The sequence below is a fragment of the Lissotriton helveticus genome, chromosome 10 (genome assembly GCF_964261635.1).
Source record: "Lissotriton helveticus chromosome 10, aLisHel1.1, whole genome shotgun sequence".
Lineage (NCBI taxonomy): Eukaryota > Metazoa > Chordata > Amphibia > Caudata > Salamandridae > Lissotriton > Lissotriton helveticus.
In genome coordinates this window covers 653,612,384-653,630,778 of record NC_136071.1, presented here as the reverse complement: position 1 = coordinate 653,630,778, position 18,395 = coordinate 653,612,384, and the positions used below count along the sequence as shown (strand labels likewise).

At 48.3% G+C, this 18,395-nt stretch overlaps 1 protein-coding gene across 4 annotated transcripts in view; it reads left to right on the top strand.

Moving 5' to 3' along the window:
* Positions 1–18,395, top strand: part of LOC144784431 (multidrug resistance-associated protein 1-like) — a 1,265,484-nt gene that overhangs the window by 1,184,575 nt on the left and 62,514 nt on the right. For all 4 annotated transcript variants that reach the window (XM_078663181.1, XM_078663182.1, XM_078663179.1 and 1 more), the window contains one exon: positions 15,902–16,068. In XM_078663181.1, the coding sequence (XP_078519307.1) occupies positions 15,902–16,068 (167 nt within the window). The remainder of the gene's footprint in view (positions 1–15,901; positions 16,069–18,395) is intronic.

The following is an 18,395-nucleotide window of genomic DNA, read 5'->3' as shown; positions in this document are numbered from 1 at the left end:
CAAAGTGCTATGTGCTATCCCTGTGTGTGTGTGTGTGTGTGTGTGTGTGTGTGTGTATAGTACAAAATGGGTCGCACTCCGACTCCACCCACCAGCAGGTGTGCCCCAGGAGCATCATGGTCGATGCAGTCTTTAGATAGCGAGTGCGCTATATCGAAGAAAATGTGTCGTAGCAAGGTTGCAGCACCAACTCTGGACACCGGTGTTTCGGAATAGTTGTTCCTCGTCAGCAGAGTGTAGGTATTCGGGGTTAGCTGTGCAGGCTGCCAAATGTTCTCAGGTATGTACCTCTCACGGCGCGGGTGCGGGATCCGAGCTCGTCAGCCCAAGCTCAAGGGAGCCTATCAAAGTACAAAATGGGTCGCACTCCGACTCCACCCACCAGCAGGTGTGCCCCAGGAGCATCATGGTCGATGCAGTCTTTAGATAGCGAGTGCGCTATATCGAAGAAAATGTGTCGTAGCAAGGTTGCAGCACCAACTCTGGACACCGGTGTTTCGGAATAGTTGTTCCTCGTCAGCAGAGTGTAGGTATTCGGGGTTAGCTGTGCAGGCTGCCAAATGTTCTCAGGTATGTACCTCTCATGGCGCGGGTGCGGGATCCGAGCTCGTCAGCCCAAGCTCAAGGGAGCCTATCAAAGTACAAAATGGGTCGCACTCCGACTCCACCCACCAGCAGGTGTGCCCCAGGAGCATCATGGTCGATGCAGTCTTTAGATAGCGAGTGCGCTATATCGAAGAAAATGAGTCGTAGCAAGGTTGCAGCACCAACTCTGGACACCGGTGTTTCGGAATAGTTGTTCCTCGTCAGCAGAGTGTAGGTATTCGGGGTTAGCTGTGCAGGCTGCCAAATGTTCTCAGGTATGTACCTCTCACGGCGCGGGTGCGGGATCCGAGCTCGTCAGCTCAAGGGAGCCTATCAAAGTACAAAATGGGTCGCACTCCGACTCCACCCACCAGCAGGTGTGCCCCAGGAGCATCATGGTCGATGCAGTCTTTAGATAGCGAGTGCGCTATATCGAAGAAAATGTGTCGTAGCAAGGTTGCAGCACCAACTCTGGACACCGGTGTTTCGGAATAGTTGTTCCTCGTCAGCAGAGTGTAGGTATTCGGGGTTAGCTGTGCAGGCTGCCAAATGTTCTCAGGTATGTACCTCTCACGGCGCGGGTGCGGGATCCGAGCTCGTCAGCCCAAGCTCAAGGGAGCCTATCAAAGTACAAAATGGGTCGCACTCCGACTCCACCCACCAGCAGGTGTGCCCCAGGAGCATCATGGTCGATGCAGTCTTTAGATAGCGAGTGCGCTATATCGAAGAAAATGTGTCGTAGCAAGGTTGCAGCACCAACTCTGGACACCGGTGTTTCGGAATAGTTGTTCCTCGTCAGCAGAGTGTAGGTATTCGGGGTTAGCTGTGCAGGCTGCCAAATGTTCTCAGGTATGTACCTCTCACGGCGCGGGTGCGGGATCCGAGCTCGTCAGCCCAAGCTCAAGGGAGCCTATCAAAGTACAAAATGGGTCGCACTCCGACTCCACCCACCAGCAGGTGTGCCCCAGAAGCATCATGGTCGATGCAGTCTTTAGATAGCGAGTGCGCTATATCGAAGAAAATGTGTCGTAGCAAGGTTGCAGCACCAACTCTGGACACCGGTGTTTCGGAATAGTTGTTCCTCGTCAGCAGAGTGTAGGTATTCGGGGTTAGCTGTGCAGGCTGCCAAATGTTCTCAGGTATGTACCTCTCACGGCGCGGGTGCGGGATCCGAGCTCGTCAGCCCAAGCTCAAGGGAGCCTATCAAAGTACAAAATGGGTCGCACTCCGACTCCACCCACCAGCAGGTGTGCCCCAGGAGCATCATGGTCGATGCAGTCTTTAGATAGCGAGTGCGCTATATCGAAGAAAATGTGTCGTAGCAAGGTTGCAGCACCAACTCTGGACACCGGCGTTTCGGAATAGTTGTTCCTCGTCAGCAGAGTGTAGGTATTCGGGGTTAGCTGTGCAGGCTGCCAAATGTTCTCAGGTATGTACCTCTCACGGCGCGGGTGCGGGATCCGAGCTCGTCAGCCCAAGCTCAAGGGAGCCTATCAAAGTACAAAATGGGTCGCACTCCGACTCCACCCACCAGCAGGTGTGCCCCAGGAGCATCATGGTCGATGCAGTCTTTAGATAGCGAGTGCGCTATATCGAAGAAAATGTGTCGTAGCAAGGTTGCAGCACCAACTCTGGACACCGGTGTTTCGGAATAGTTGTTCCTCGTCAGCAGAGTGTAGGTATTCGGGGTTAGCTGTGCAGGCTGCCAAATGTTCTCAGGTATGTACCTCTCACGGCGCGGGTGCGGGATCCGAGCTCGTCAGCCCAAGCTCAAGGGAGCCTATCAAAGTACAAAATGGGTCGCACTCCGACTCCACCCACCAGCAGGTGTGCCCCAGGAGCATCATGGTCGATGCAGTCTTTAGATAGCGAGTGCGCTATATCGAAGAAAATGTGTCGTAGCAAGGTTGCAGCACCAACTCTGGACACCGGTGTTTCGGAATAGTTGTTCCTCGTCAGCAGAGTGTAGGTATTCGGGGTTAGCTGTGCAGGCTGCCAAATGTTCTCAGGTATGTACCTCTCACGGCGCGGGTGCGGGATCCGAGCTCGTCAGCCCAAGCTCAAGGGAGCCTATCAAAGTACAAAATGGGTCGCACTCCGACTCCACCCACGAGCAGGTGTGCCCCAGGAGCATCATGGTCGATGCAGTCTTTAGATAGCGAGTGCGCTATATCGAAGAAAATGTGTCGTAGCAAGGTTGCAGCACCAACTCTGGACACCGGTGTTTCGGAATAGTTGTTCCTCGTCAGCAGAGTGTAGGTATTCGGGGTTAGCTGTGCAGGCTGCCAAATGTTCTCAGGTATGTACCTCTCACGGCGCGGGTGCGGGATCCGAGCTCGTCAGCCCAAGCTCAAGGGAGCCTATCAAAGTACAAAATGGGTCGCACTCCGACTCCACCCACCAGCAGGTGTGCCCCAGGAGCATCATGGTCGATGCAGTCTTTAGATAGCGAGTGCGCTATATCGAAGAAAATGTGTCGTAGCAAGGTTGCAGCACCAACTCTGGACACCGGTGTTTCGGAATAGTTGTTCCTCGTCAGCAGAGTGTAGGTATTCGGGGTTAGCTGTGCAGGCTGCCAAATGTTCTCAGGTATGTACCTCTCACGGCGCGGGTGCGGGATCCGAGCTCGTCAGCCCAAGCTCAAGGGAGCCTATCAAAGTACAAAATGGGTCGCACTCCGACTCCACCCACTAGCAGGTGTGCCCCAGGAGCATCATGGTCGATGCAGTCTTTAGATAGCGAGTGCGCTATATCGAAGAAAATGTGTCGTAGCAAGGTTGCAGCACCAACTCTGGACACCGGTGTTTCGGAATAGTTGTTCCTCGTCAGCAGAGTGTAGGTATTCGGGGTTAGCTGTGCAGGCTGCCAAATGTTCTCAGGTATGTACCTCTCACGGCGCGGGTGCGGGATCCGAGCTCGTCAGCCCAAGCTCAAGGGAGCCTATCAAAGTACAAAATGGGTCGCACTCCGACTCCACCCACCAGCAGGTGTGCCCCAGGAGCATCATGGTCGATGCAGTCTTTAGATAGCGAGTGCGCTATATCGAAGAAAATGTGTCGTAGCAAGGTTGCAGCACCAACTCTGGACACCGGTGTTTCGGAATAGTTGTTCCTCGTCAGCAGAGTGTAGGTATTCGGGGTTAGCTGTGCAGGCTGCCAAATGTTCTCAGGTATGTACCTCTCACGGCGCGGGTGCGGGATCCGAGCTCGTCAGCCCAAGCTCAAGGGAGCCTATCAAAGTACAAAATGGGTCGCACTCCGACTCCACCCACCAGCAGGTGTGCCCCAGGAGCATCATGGTCGATGCAGTCTTTAGATAGCGAGTGCGCTATATCGAAGAAAATGTGTCGTAGCAAGGTTGCAGCACCAACTCTGGACACCGGTGTTTCGGAATAGTTGTTCCTCGTCAGCAGAGTGTAGGTATTCGGGGTTAGCTGTGCAGGCTGCCAAATGTTCTCAGGTATGTACCTCTCACGGCGCGGGTGCGGGATCCGAGCTCGTCAGCCCAAGCTCAAGGGAGCCTATCAAAGTACAAAATGGGTCGCACTCCGACTCCACTCACCAGCAGGTGTGCCCCAGGAGCATCATGGTCGATGCAGTCTTTAGATAGCGAGTGCGCTATATCGAAGAAAATGTGTCGTAGCAAGGTTGCAGCACCAACTCTGGACACCGGTGTTTCGGAATAGTTGTTCCTCGTCAGCAGAGTGTAGGTATTCGGGGTTAGCTGTGCAGGCTGCCAAATATTCTCAGGTATGTACCTCTCACGGCGCGGGTGCGGGATCCGAGCTCGTCAGCCCAAGCTCAAGGGAGCCTATCAAAGTACAAAATGGGTCGCACTCCGACTCCACCCACCAGCAGGTGTGCCCCAGGAGCATCATGGTCGATGCAGTCTTTAGATAGCGAGTGCGCTATATCGAAGAAAATGTGTCGTAGCAAGGTTGCAGCACCAACTCTGGACACCGGTGTTTCGGAATAGTTGTTCCTCGTCAGCAGAGTGTAGGTATTCGGGGTTAGCTGTGCAGGCTGCCAAATGTTCTCAGGTATGTACCTCTCACGGCGCGGGTGCGGGATCCGAGCTCGTCAGCCCAAGCTCAAGGGAGCCTATCAAAGTACAAAATGGGTCGCACTCCGACTCCACCCACCAGCAGGTGTGCCCCAGGAGCATCATGGTCGATGCAGTCTTTAGATAGCGAGTGCGCTATATCGAAGAAAATGTGTCGTAGCAAGGTTGCAGCACCAACTCTGGACACCGGTGTTTCGGAATAGTTGTTCCTCGTCAGCAGAGTGTAGGTATTCGGGGTTAGCTGTGCAGGCTGCCAAAACAAAAAAATAAAAAAAATAAACATATAAGTGAAGTTGGCCCCTTTGTTGCTATGGTTAATGATCTAGGCCAACAAGGAGGCAAGCCTGAACAGAGAGATAATATGGGACTGTCTCACTCTTAAGCAGGGCTTAAAGATCCCCTGGATAGGCTATGTACAACAGACTTTTAAAGAATTAGATTTGTCCAATATGTTTGACTTGCTTTCTTCTTGAACTACGGCTGATATACAGCTAGTTAAGCTGCGATTCTTAGAATTCAGTCAGGCCAAGAGACAGGTATGGAATCTCCAAAAAGTTCTTAATCTGGACTATATTTCAATATTAGGACAAGAATTATATGTTCTTTCTAACATTAGCTCTGACTTGGTGGGAAAGGACATTTATGGTCCGTTTTAGAGCAGGAGTAGTGTAGCTCCTTTAGTGCTTTTTGGAGGGCCAGAGTGCCTTTTTCTCCATTTCACTGGTCTGACCATGCGATGGTGACTGTTCAATCTCTGTTGCATTTTATGTTTTCTGTAAATGTTTTAAACTGCTTTTTACCCACTTTTTAAATCCAATTTTAAAGCATTAAAATTCCAAAGTGCATAGATGAGTTGCTAGGCAGCACTGACTTTTGTCATAAAGTGAGTTCTGTTTTTTAAAGCGTCAGTGATGTCGCGCACAACAATGGAAGGCACATCTTCATATTATTTCATTTTCCCTAGGTTTATAACATTTAGAAACATAGCAGATCCTTTGAAGTCTTTGTTTCTTTCCAGCTGTTAAACTGATGGAAATAATATTTGAGAATTGATTCCGTTATAACACTGTCTTAATGCATAATATGTAATATGTACTGTTTGGATGAAGTTGGATGGCTTGCATTATTCGCACTAATTGTACAAACATTATTATTGGTAATCTGTTTCTGTACTTCTATTGGCCTAACGTTTCTGCTGTTTATGTTGTATTTAGTGCTTTGTTCTTGTTCTTTCATGATGTTATTATTTAAAATTGAAAAAGGAATATTTAGAGTATAAATAACTTAATTTCAGCAGCATGTGCCATAAATGTTTTGCAGATGCAATAAAATAAAATGTGGCGTGGTATAAATTAAGTAAGGTAAAAGAAATGAAAAAAAAAGAGAAAATGGCACATGAAACGTACTAAGCACTTACAAAGCGCCTTATTATGAGCCTGGCAGTCCAAAGACCGCCAGGCTCAAGGTGGCTGTCTCCTGACTGCCCTATTACAACTAGGGCAGTTGGGCCGCCCTGGGACCACCACATCACCACGGATCTTGAGGCCGAAATATGCTTGGCCCTGCCAACTACATTCTGAGTTTCCTCATAACTACACTTTTCATTGAAGAGCGACCGCCATGAAAAGTGTGGTGGTGAGGAAGCAAAGGGGCCCCTTCTGCCTCATGCACACAGTGGGGCACAACATGTGCCTCCCTGTGTGCCTGCACACTAGTACCTGCACAGCATGGACTGCAGCAATCCATGCCATGCAGACACTGCCTTTGATGTTCCCATTGTGGTGCCTATAGGCACCGCTCTGGGAAGGCCAAGAACCACCTGCAAGAAAGGAGAAACTCCTGATCTGGCGGGTGGTTCCTACATGGGTTTGGCAGTGTGGTGCAGTCCCACTCATGCACCACCAAACTCCTAATCAGGCCCAACGATTACATCCAGAAAGGTGGCATTCATCATTACAATGTTTTCTTGCCATAACTGCATTATAAATAATATTAAATGTAATTCATGGTATCATATTTGTGTACTGGCTTGATTTTAACCTCCCATCTTGAGTAATGCGAAGAGGACTTTTTTGGTGGTGCAACTAAATAGGCAAATCAGTACAGATGAGTCTTTGTCTGTAAACATAGCAAAACATATTTATAAGTTTTACAAAGTGCTATGTGCTATCCCTGTGTGTGTGTGTGTGTGTGTGTGTGTGTGAGTGTATATATGTATATATATTACAATAAAATAAATCCTCTGTACAATAACATTTTACATGTTAGCTTGTATCCCATGTAGCTAAAATTTGAGCTTTATAAGCTTAGATTCCACCATTCGTTAAAGATGCCAGTATGAACAATTTTAATAATACCAAGATACAAACATTCTTGGCATTCGCCGAAATTATTTTCTAATGGGTTTATTGATATTTCCATTTTGATGTTATAAAGTGCTACATGGGATCTCCATATAAAGTGAAAAGTACTGATAATGCAAGCCCTAGTGTAGTAGCATTATAACTCTTAGCACAGAAAAACGGGGTTCAATCAATCAATCCAGTGACTTGTAAAGCGTGACTACTCACCCGTAAGGGTCTCAAGGTGCTGGGGGGGGGGGGGGGGGGGCCTGCTGACCTGACGAAGGCACTGTGGTTCAGTCAAAGAGCCATGTCTTGAGGTAGTTCCTGAACTGTGGCTGTGACGGTGATTGCCTGAGGTGGAGAGGCAGGGTGTGCCAGGTCTTTGCTACGAGGTAGGAGAAGGTTCTTCCCCCGGCTATGGCCGTTCAGATACGTGGGACGGTAGCCAGGGCCAGTTGGGCTGAGCAGAGGTCTCTGGTGGGTGCATGGATTATGAGGTGGTGGTTGAGGTATGCAGGTCCCGCATCGTGTAGGGCTTTGTAGGCGTGTGTGAGAAGCTTGAAGGAGAATAATTTGTTGACTGGAAGCCAGTGGAGGTCTCTGAGGTGGCTGGTGATGTGGCTGTGGTGGGGGATATTGAGGATGAGTCTGACAGATGCGTTCTGAATGTTTTGCAGTTTCTTGAGTAGTTTCTGGGTGATGCTGGCATAGAGTGCATTGCCGTAGTCAAGTCTGCCACATGCTTGGGTGACCAGCTTTCTGGACTCGGTTGGGATCACTTAAGGATCTTTTGGAGCAGGCGCAGTGTGTGGAAGCAGAATAATGTGACGGCATTGATCTGGCGGTTCATGGTGAGCAAGGAGTCCAAGAAGATGCAGAGTTTTTGTGTGTGGTATTTGGGGTTGTGGGGGCGGGATCCAAGATCTGTGGGCCATCAGGAGTCGTCCCAGGCCGAACGAGTGGAGCCCAGGATGAGGACTTCGGTCTTCTCTGAGATTAGCTTGAGGCAGCTTTCCTTCATCCAGGTGACAACAGCCTTTATCTCATTGTGGAAGTTCTTGGCGACTGTGGGTTCATTGGTGAGGGAGAGGATCAGCTGGGTGTCATCAGCGTAGGAGACGATGTTGAGTCCCTGGTTCATGATGATGGCTGTGAGTGGGGCCATGTAGATGTGAAGAGTGTAGGGCTCAGGGAGGATCCCTGAGGAACTCCACAGATGATCTGTGTGGGTCTAGAGTGGGACACTGGTTGTCTGACTCCGTGGTTGACCTCTGATTAAGGAACAGGTCCAGTCTATGGCTTTGTTGCGGATGCTGGTGTCATGGAGTCTTGTGCATAGGGTGCTGTGAGAGGTGGTGTTGAAGGCAGCCAAGAGGTCCAGGATGATAAGGGTTGCAGTTTTGCCTTCCTCGAGGAAGGTGCGGATGTTGTCTGTGGTGGCGAAAAGGGCAGTCTTGGTACTGTGGTTGCTTCGGAGGCTGGATTGGGAGATGTCCAACGACCAGCCAGATCGTCGAAAAGACCATGAAACATGCGATAAGGTGCGTTAGCAGCAGGAAACTAACACCTCCTCTGACCTGGTGCAAAGTTGGACAATAGCCTGCACCACAAAAGGGAGCCCAGTCCACAGCCACACCAGAAGAACAACAGATGCCATGGAGCCACTAAACATGCGGGCCGGACATCCAAGAGGGCCACAACACCCACCGCCACCACCCCAAACGACCCCCCCCCCCCAAGCCCCGGACTCCCACAGCCCCCCCGGACCAACACTGAGGCAGCGCAGACAAAGACAGCAAACCTCAGAAAATGCACCAACTTCACAGACCCAACACCAGAGAATGAGGTTGCCCCCTAAAGACCCAAAGGGGCAACCCTCCTCCGCATCTCGACCACCATTATCCACTGGCTGGCGGTACCAACACACCGGACAACCAACATCCCTCCGCAGACAAAGCTGCTGGCTGTGCTTCATCTGATGGCCTCTGGTACCTTCCAACCAACAACTGCCTAAGACGGAGAAGTCTCACAGCCAGCCTTATCAAAGTCCCTTGCAACGGTCATGGATGACACCATCAGCTTGGTACACCACCATCTACACAGCCGGAGAGCAAGCAAGGAGTCTACGCCACAGCTGGCTTCCTGCACATGTCAGGGGGCAATTGACTGCAAACATGTCCAACTAGTGGCCCCTGGCAACACTGCACACAATAAACGCAACAGAAAGTGCATGTATCCCACCAATGTCAAGGCAATAGTGGACCACCGGGGAATCTCCGTCAACGTCGTCGCCAAACACCCAGGTAGTGTGCATGATCCCTACATCTTCCGACAGTCCATCATCAACCTACGCTACCAGGATGCCACCCTCGGAAATGCACTGTTCGTTGGCCAATACCAAATGAACACACAACATACCTCAACTCCACAATCATGCAACTCACAACACCAGAAATGCACACGTCACAAGCTCACATACAACATGCACACCACATGTACATTAGCAATCAATGGCATGGTACCTCAGCCACACTATAATAGATTGTGGGGAGAGGTCGGGACCAGGCATGTGCGAAGGAGGCAAGTGATCGATGAATATGAATGTACACAATTCCAAGTGTGGTGTGGTTGTGCTGGACAGACTGAAGTATGCAAACCACACACATATCCATGTAGGCATACCCCGCTGGTGTATGGAGTGTAGTGAACAGTGGACGCAACCATCTCACCCCAGCCAGTGGGGAAGATCACGGAAATGTAGTTTGTTACAGCCCTCCCGGAAGTGTGAGCGGAGTGGGCTGGCCCGGCGTACAACAGGCCAGCGTAGGGGTGTGAATAAAAGGCACGTAACTCTGAGCGTGGTCCTCTTCCGTAATGCCCAACGTTTCTGCCAGGGCGGCGCCTCTCACCCCGCCATGAGGCAGATGCCGTCGCCATGAGCGGAGTTGCCTGCAATCCTGTGCGCCTGCTGCACCCCAGGACGCTGTTCCCTGAACCAGTCCTGCCTGCCCCTGCGCACCCAGACCTCAATGCCCACCTGCCGACATCGGCGTGTGTCGAAGAGGGCCCACCACGTGCCGGTGCAATCTCCAACCCCGAGGGCCATGACCCTGGCAGCCTCCTCAGACCATCATGGCCTCGGCATCACAGGCCCGCAGTACTCCTTACTTGTTGACGTACTCCACCGGCATGCACAGCGGACAAGTAGGTCACACATTTGGAACTGAGTCTTGATTACACCATCGCAGAGCACATTAATAATGGATGGGTTGATGTCACTATACTCCCTTAGATGTGGTGACACCAAGTATGTGCATAGCATCACAACCACACGTACATGTGGGCCCACGCGGACTACTGACCTCGGCCTACGCTGTGAACGAGTAGGACACACATTTGGAACTGAGTCTTGATATCCTGATGGGTGAGTTCATATGTTCATGGGACGTTTGATGTCACTATATTCCCTTCGATGTGCTGCCACCAGGTTGTAGTAGTATATCACAGCCGCAAGATTCTGTTGGCCCACGCAGACTACTGCTCTCGGCCTACCCTGTGCTCGAGTAGGTCACAGATTTGGAACTGAACATCGATATTTCAAAGGCTGATTACATATCATTGCATGCAAGGAGAGGTTGTAAGAGGATATGTTGCATTTGGGAGGAAAAAAGGATCATCATTACGGAGGTGACTGAACACTACCGACAACTGCCCTGGTGTCACTAACTCTGTGTATCGCGAGCCAACGACATGTGGCTGCGTGCCACTGCTGACCACTGCCTTGGCCTACACTGCAGGCCAGTAGGTCACAGAGTCTTGATTTAGCAATGGCGGAGTTCATATCAGTGTACCGGCATCATAGCAGATTGCATCCCCTCTCAGCCCCGGTGCCACTAAGTCTGTTCCCCGACATTCATTGACACTCTGGTCGTACATTGGTGGTGTCTGAGTCTATGGACTAGGGGGTCGTTTTCATCCTCATGAGGCTGATACCAAGTTGGTGGTGGCAATGAGGCTGTCGCTTTCAACTCCTCCATTTGCTGCTTCCGGATAACATCAGACCTCTGTATCATGCCCTGGTGGACACCTTCCACTGTCCCCCGCAACCCTCTGCCACATTCACCTTCGACATCGACGATGTTCCGCTCAGTTTGCGTGGCCCTACCTCAGTGGACCTCAAGTCACCGTCCTGTGGTGGTGTGCCTGTGCCGGCAGCTGTGTAGCCGGGGCAACTAACTCTGTGCAGCTCAAGTCAGGGACCCTGTTTGATTCAATATTTGATGGCCTCTGGGATGATGGCCTTGGGGTTCTCAACACCATGTGTCTGTGGCCTAGCGCTGTCCGCTGCCTCCGGACTCAACTGCGGTCCACCAGGGCTCACACATCCAAACGAGTCCTGACCGGCCCAGACATGGCATCACTGGAGGAGGCACACGCCACCATCGCCAGGACCACCTTCTACCGCCATCTGCAAGAGTCGAAACAGTAGTACTGGCAGACTAACAGAGTTGCTCACACCTGTTGTGGATGCCATCATCTGCCTGTTACCCTGCTCAGCACTCCAGGTGCCACTAACTCAGTGCACCGCAACCCATGGACCGTTACTGATTGTGTTTTGTGCTGTGGAGAGGTTATTCTCAGGCAGTGTGGGAGACCTGGGACGATGATGAGGAAGATGATGCAGGTCTAACATACCCCATCCTGAATATCCCGAAGGGACACAATCCTAGGCATTTTCATCACATGAGCGCACTCAGCTCTAGTGCCCCAACCTCAGTGCACTGCAACTCACGAACACTTCTGTTTGAATGTTGGATGACCTCTGTACTTGCTCTGGCTCCCGCCATGTTGCTCAGCAGTTGACTCTGTTATGCTGGTGTTTTCTGTTTCCGTAGCACTGGTGTCCACTGTTCAGGTTGATGCCAGCACAAAGCACTTCGTGCGGGCTGGCTTACACTCACCCCACACACATCCAGCACAGGTGTCACTGTACATGTGGCCCTGCCAATAAAGGGGCCGGGTGCACGTGCCCGTAGCCAGTTCAACATATATCTGCGTGTGTCCCTGTGGTCTTGTTGTATGCAGGAGGGCCCTGGGGCCTACCACATTACATTGTGCTGGGTACAGCGGACACAGACATGTCACGGCAGGCAGTGGGTTAGAGCTTGGAGATGTAGCTTTGTCGTCACCCACTCAATTCGTAAGGGGAGTGGACTGGGCCGTCGCACGCAGAGCCAACGTGGGTGTGTGACTGATGTTTGCGTGCCCCTGGGCGTGGTACTGTACTGGGAATGTGCCCCTGCATGTGCCTATGGCAGTGTGGGTCATCTTTGTGGGGTGTAGGTTGTCCCTGAAGGATAATAGACACCCAAGTATGTGATCTAGTTCGCCTTCCATGGGTTTGGACCCCACCCACACCTGTTCGGCCACCTCCTTTTGGCGTTCTGACACCTGGCATTAGGATGCCATGTGTGAGTCGGCGAAGTGTTGGAAGCCAGCCGTGCTTTCAGGTGCTTCCTGCTGGGGGGTCTGTTGCAGGGTCTGTGTTTTCCTCTGAGTAGCTAGGCTGCCCTGGTCCTGGTGGTCGGTTGCTAGGGATGTCCATGGGCTGTTGTAGGGCATCGGTGTCGAAGGTGTGGTGCTCCTCTACGGCATCACTGATGTGTGGTCTTCTGGGCTCTGCTGGAGGTGTTGTGTGTCCCTCTGCAATGTGAAGGGGAGATGCATATTGACATTGTGTTGACATGTATATTGGCGCATTGTTCTTGTTTACATGCAGACTGTATGACAATGTACATTGTGACTGTTTGGAAGGTGCAGCATTTAGATGCAGGGCAGTGTACATTTGGACTACATGATGGATGTGAGGTTGTATGCGTACATTTCCATTTCACAGTTTCCAGCTCTGTCAGATGTAGTAGGCCTGTTTCTGCAAGTGTGTGGACCCAGTTGTGTCCTCTATTATGCAGCGTTGTGTTTGTGCATTGTACCACATTGTCGTCAATGTGGGTGTGATGTTCTTGCTATGTGTGTGTGCTGGAGTGTGCCACGGGGATCAGGGACATGATCCAGGGTAATTGTGGATGTGCAGTGTGCTACACATCATTGTGCATGTGTGCCACTGTGCACATCTCCCTCTGTACCCCCAGTCCCTGGTCGTTACTCACCCTGTTGATATTGTGTCAGGTCCTCCCGAGGTGTGTCCGCACTCCCGACTCCTTGCATCGTCTCCACACTGTTGACTGTGGTTTCCGTTTCCTCCAGCTCCTCCTGTGGCGCAGGACTCCCACCTCCTGTCGCCGTTGCTGCCTTCCTGTTGGCAGCAGCTTTGTGCTTGGTTTAGGTTTCACAGCATGCGAGCGCCTATTGGCCTCCTCCATTGCCCTCCTCAACACTCCGGCTGCATTCCCAGTAGTCTTAGTTGATGGTAGTGTTCTGTCACCTCCGTGATGCTGATCTGGTTTTGCTGCAGACTGCACCCCGTCTTCCTCTCTCTCTCTTCTCACTGGCCTTCCCCAACCCCGTTGTTCCTTGCTGGTGGTCTGTGGGTGTTGTGGAGTTTGCGTCGGCCTCTGCGCTCGGTCAGGGTGCATCCATGTTGCTACACACTTTGGGTTGTTTCTGGTGTGTTGTTTTTGTAACTTTTATAGTGCATTTTCCCGCCAGACGCATGGAATTTGCAGGCCTGCCACTGGTTTTGCTGCTTTTTGCTGCTTTTTGTATCGCGATTGGCCTCATCACAGCTTTTTTTGTGTTTCGCATTTTAGCGGCGTGGCGTTTAATTTAACGGGCCATTTGATGTAATTTTCCTGTGATGGGCTGCGATTTTGAGAGTTGCGTTAAGTTACTTTTGCGATGGTTATCACACGTTCTTGAGAATATGCCCATTTGTCACTAAGGCTGACCAAAGCCTTGGTGTGGGCAGAGATAATCCAAGGCGTATTGCTCCTAGAATGAGGCAGGATCAATGTGATGCACAGTTATCCTAATTTTTATAAAGTATGAAAGGACACAGTAACTTTGTGGCAAAGTCAAGGGGGTGGCCAGCCCAGCCTTTTCCGGGCCTAGAATGAGCCCGCCCTTGTTCCTGGATTTGCATGGGGGCATCTCGTGCTGCGGAAAGAAAAACAGTGCTATGTGCCCCTTTTCCTCAGTTGTTGCGCCACCACCTGGGTTGGTGATGTTTGGGACGTGGAGTCCCCACCAACAAGCAGACAAATGCCACGCTGTGGAAAGAGCAAAGGTGCTATATGCACCTGGTGGGCTCCTCCCCTTTCCTCCACTGTTGCGGCACTTCCACGCTTTAAACATTCAATACAATGTGTAGTGACAGGTATATGTGACAAGAATGCTTTCACCAAGCATCTGAGCTAGTGGTGAAAACATGGCACCAGACTTATGGAAAACATGGAACGCAGTGTCACTTAGGATGCTGCTGCAAAAAGTTCTTACCAAGTTTAATAAAGATTGGAGTGATATTGTTTGTATTTGCAGTGATTCAGCTACATATACGAAAGGTTGTGTGATGACCTGTCAAAATCAATACCTAAGCTGAAGTGCTTCCCTGTAAGAGATCCTTACAGCTTACTAGATGGTATGCTGAAACCATCTTTACAATCTTCAGAGTTAATGAAGAATGCTATTGACTTTGTAGTCCATTCTGGTGCACTGTTCCGTTATGCGCTCAAACTAAACTGCAAAGATTTCTCATTTTGTGCTTTGTGTGGCATCAAAGAAAGAGTCAACCCAACTGTGTCATTTAGCCAATGGGTCTCAGTCCTAGAGGTTATGAATTATATACTATCCATTTGGAGACCATTTACATAATTTTTTTGTTTTAGTGATGATGTCAAAGGCAAAAATGTGAGAATCTTCAATTGGATATTGATAGTGATGTGAAAAAAGTACACTCTACTGCATTCTTATATTTTTACAGGAAAACATGACTACTATAGCGGACATAAAAAACTAGAGTCTAAAAAACAACCTTGTGTACCAAATTTTCAGCATAATTGGTGTAGATGTGAAACATCTCCTTGAGAGTAGGCTGGGCGAGACTTTTAGTGACTTTGGCACAGCAACATGTTCCGTGTTAGAATGATTGCCGCTTGGTAAGCAAAGAAATGTTGAGGAGCAGTTCATGAAATTTTATTTTACAATGCATGAGAAATGGCTTGCAATGATGTATAGAAATGTCCCTTCACCAACCATGACATTTGAAGTCAATGAAGCCTCACTTTGGTACTCTGCACACGTTCTAGATCTCTTCCGCAAGGGAAATTTTCACCAGATTTTGAAAAGTACTGCTTTATTGTTGACCGCTTCAATAACTCTGAGGGCATATGCGCCCAGTTTAACGTATATGTTCCAGAACCTCTCCCAGAGGATCGCAATTTTTAGGTACACCAGTATTGGCATGGAAGGCTATGTCAGTGGCCAGAGTTAGCAAATTGTGAACTGGCTGTTTTGGTGTTGCCTTTCTTAAGTGCCAATGTTGCGAGTGCCTTTTCACAGATAAAAGTTTACATGGGAAGGAAAGAGTGAGTGTGCATGACCAAAGCCTCACTGAAGAATTATTGTATGGTGTAGTTCAATAATTTTGATTTGTAAAAATGTATTTGGACCTCCTATATACTGTACATGCACTGTCTATATACCATACACTATCAGTGCAGAAAGCAAGCGATAATAAAAGGAAAAAATTCCCTAAACACCGGAAAAACATTGTTCTGTTGTTTTTAATGGCATGAAAATATGTAATCACTGATAACCACTGTTTTTTTAAGGCATTGAGATCACTGGAAAACACTGAAAACCCCCCATCAGAATTTACCAAAAATAGAAACTGTAAACAGGAATGCCTAATTATAGTGTCTACATTTTCTCATCTTTGTTGCTGTTTTTGACAGGATCCGGTTTTATTTTCTGGGTCTTTGAGGATGAATTTGGATCCATTTGATTCATATAGTGAGGAGGATCTTTGGAAAGCTTTGGAGCTTGCTCACTTGAAAAGCTTTGTGGTAGGTCTCCCTGATAAACTAGACCATGCCTGTTCTGAAGGAGGAGAGAACCTCAGGTAAGAAAGTTGAAAGGCTAATATGTGGAAAATCTTACTGTTTATGTAGAAGCTTGTATTCAATTGGGAACTGTGAAGTAGGAGTATGTTGCCATACTCAAACGTATTAGCACCAGTATTGATAATTTGCTAGCGTTCTTGCAATAGAAAATATGATTATGGTACAAATTAATTTATATAATTGGATGGACAGCTGCATGTTTTATGTAAAAAGAAAATTGCCTGACCATAATTAATTTTCACTTTTTTTTAACTAAATTTAATGTGAGGAAAGCATTTCTGCAATTTTCTCGTGTAACTGGAATTCATGTCAACTGGATCTTTGCAATTAGTCTACGTCAACATTACAGTTCTTTGCTGAGTGTCATAGTAAAAGTGCTTGTTCTGTTATTGAATTCAGCCCTTAAATCCAAAACAGTCTTAGAGTCTAGGGAAGCTCATTGGCTGGCTCATGGCACAGATTTTGGCCAGTCCACCATGCAACCTTCTGACTGATGGGAGTTTTGATGCAGCAAGCACCACTGTAGTTAACCTCTGGTCCTGCCCAAATACGACCCGGTTAACAGTTGATACATGATTTTTCAGGTTTGCGGTTTATACACTTAAACTCTTTTGTTCGTGTTGTCTACTCTTCCAAGATGGCTTTGGCCTCAAGCATCTGCATGCATTATGATGCTGTAGCTTGGAACATTTTGAGGTTACTCCATAATTGCAGAGCAGGCAGCTGACTCAGTTTTAGAAATGTAAAGAGCGGCAATTAACATATCAGTCAATGTCAATAATCAATGAGTAATGTAAATATCACTGATTTATGGACAGATTTCGAACAAAGAATCCTAGACTCTAATACAGAGGTTATATTGCTGGCAGAAAGGGTGGAGGGAGAAGGAGGTGATGTCAATAGTGCAACAGATGCACTGGCTCCGGGGCCCACGAATTTGAGGGGCACACCTCACCCAGTAAGAGGCTCTTTTTGTGCTACCAAACCAGGGACTGGTTAGCCCAATTTCATTGCTTACTTTACGGCTCATGATGCCCTTGAGCACCTCATTTCCTGACATGCACCATAACAGAAATTCCTCTACTCCCTATGCTACTGACATCAAGCCAACCCTTGATGTATTACATCATAGTGGAGAGCTGTCTTTATACTGTGTTTCAGCAATTTTTGTGATATCAGCTTTATCTTGTATTATTGTTTTATTCTGTGAATTCCCATTAATATTTTATTTTACATGGTTTGATTATAATTTGGCAACCCATGTAATTGGGTTCTTCTGTTGCCTTTGTACACATCCCGTTTATGGCAATTTTGAAGCCTAAGAATAAGCACACCAAAGTGAAAGCTGATTTTCACAAAACTTCTTACTTGGGAGTCCTGACCTGTTTTAGATTGTCTCTACCTATCTGGTAAAGCTCTAGGCTGTTGGAAAGGAGGTTCATCCCCCACTGTCACCTGTGGACTAACTGATTAAGATATTGTATAGTAAGTAAGTCCAATGATGATGCATATGTGACATTCATACCTGTTATAGTGTTGATCACGGTTAGGCTCAATCTTTAAATGGCTCATACAAGATTGATGCTAAATCCTTCCGAAGAGAAACTGTCTTCCTTCCTGCAAGGGAAAAAAGTCTGATTGTCTCGCCAGCGTGTTAAGTTCTCCTCCAAAATAATACAGGATACAAAAGGTGAGTTCACTTATTTATTCAATAAGTGAGGAGTAGCAGATGAAGCTGTTATCAGGCCTGAGCAAACTGTCCCTCTGTGGAATCTGGACCACACAGGCCGTGTTCCAGATTCCATGTAAGAACACAGAACACCACACATCTCCCTTCTTTCAAGAAAATTATTAACAGAATTTGTACAAATACATTCTTGAAATAAAGAGAATCTGCAAAATAAGTTAACATAAATAACCAAAAATTGATGAAGAAGAAATAAATGGAACTTTAAAAGCACAAAATGTTATGCAGTAACATGTGGAGTTATTTGCTCATAACATAATCTTTACACCATGCTGGTGCATGTCTCTTTCTCGTATTAACACGGCCTCTCCCAACATTGGAAGAAAATTGATGACTCTTTCTCCAATTCGAATTTTTATGAAATTTATCTTTGGTGTGAAATGAAGAAGCACGATTAACATTACCATTGAAAACGTTCACAACTTTAGAAAAACTCCAAACATTTCCATCAGTTAACTCCACAACTTGTCTTCCAACTCTGACTACTCTCATAGGTTCAGAGAAACGAGATTCACCAACTCTAACAAATCTACCCTTTTTTACACTTACCCAATCACCAACATTTATCGAGCAAGAAAA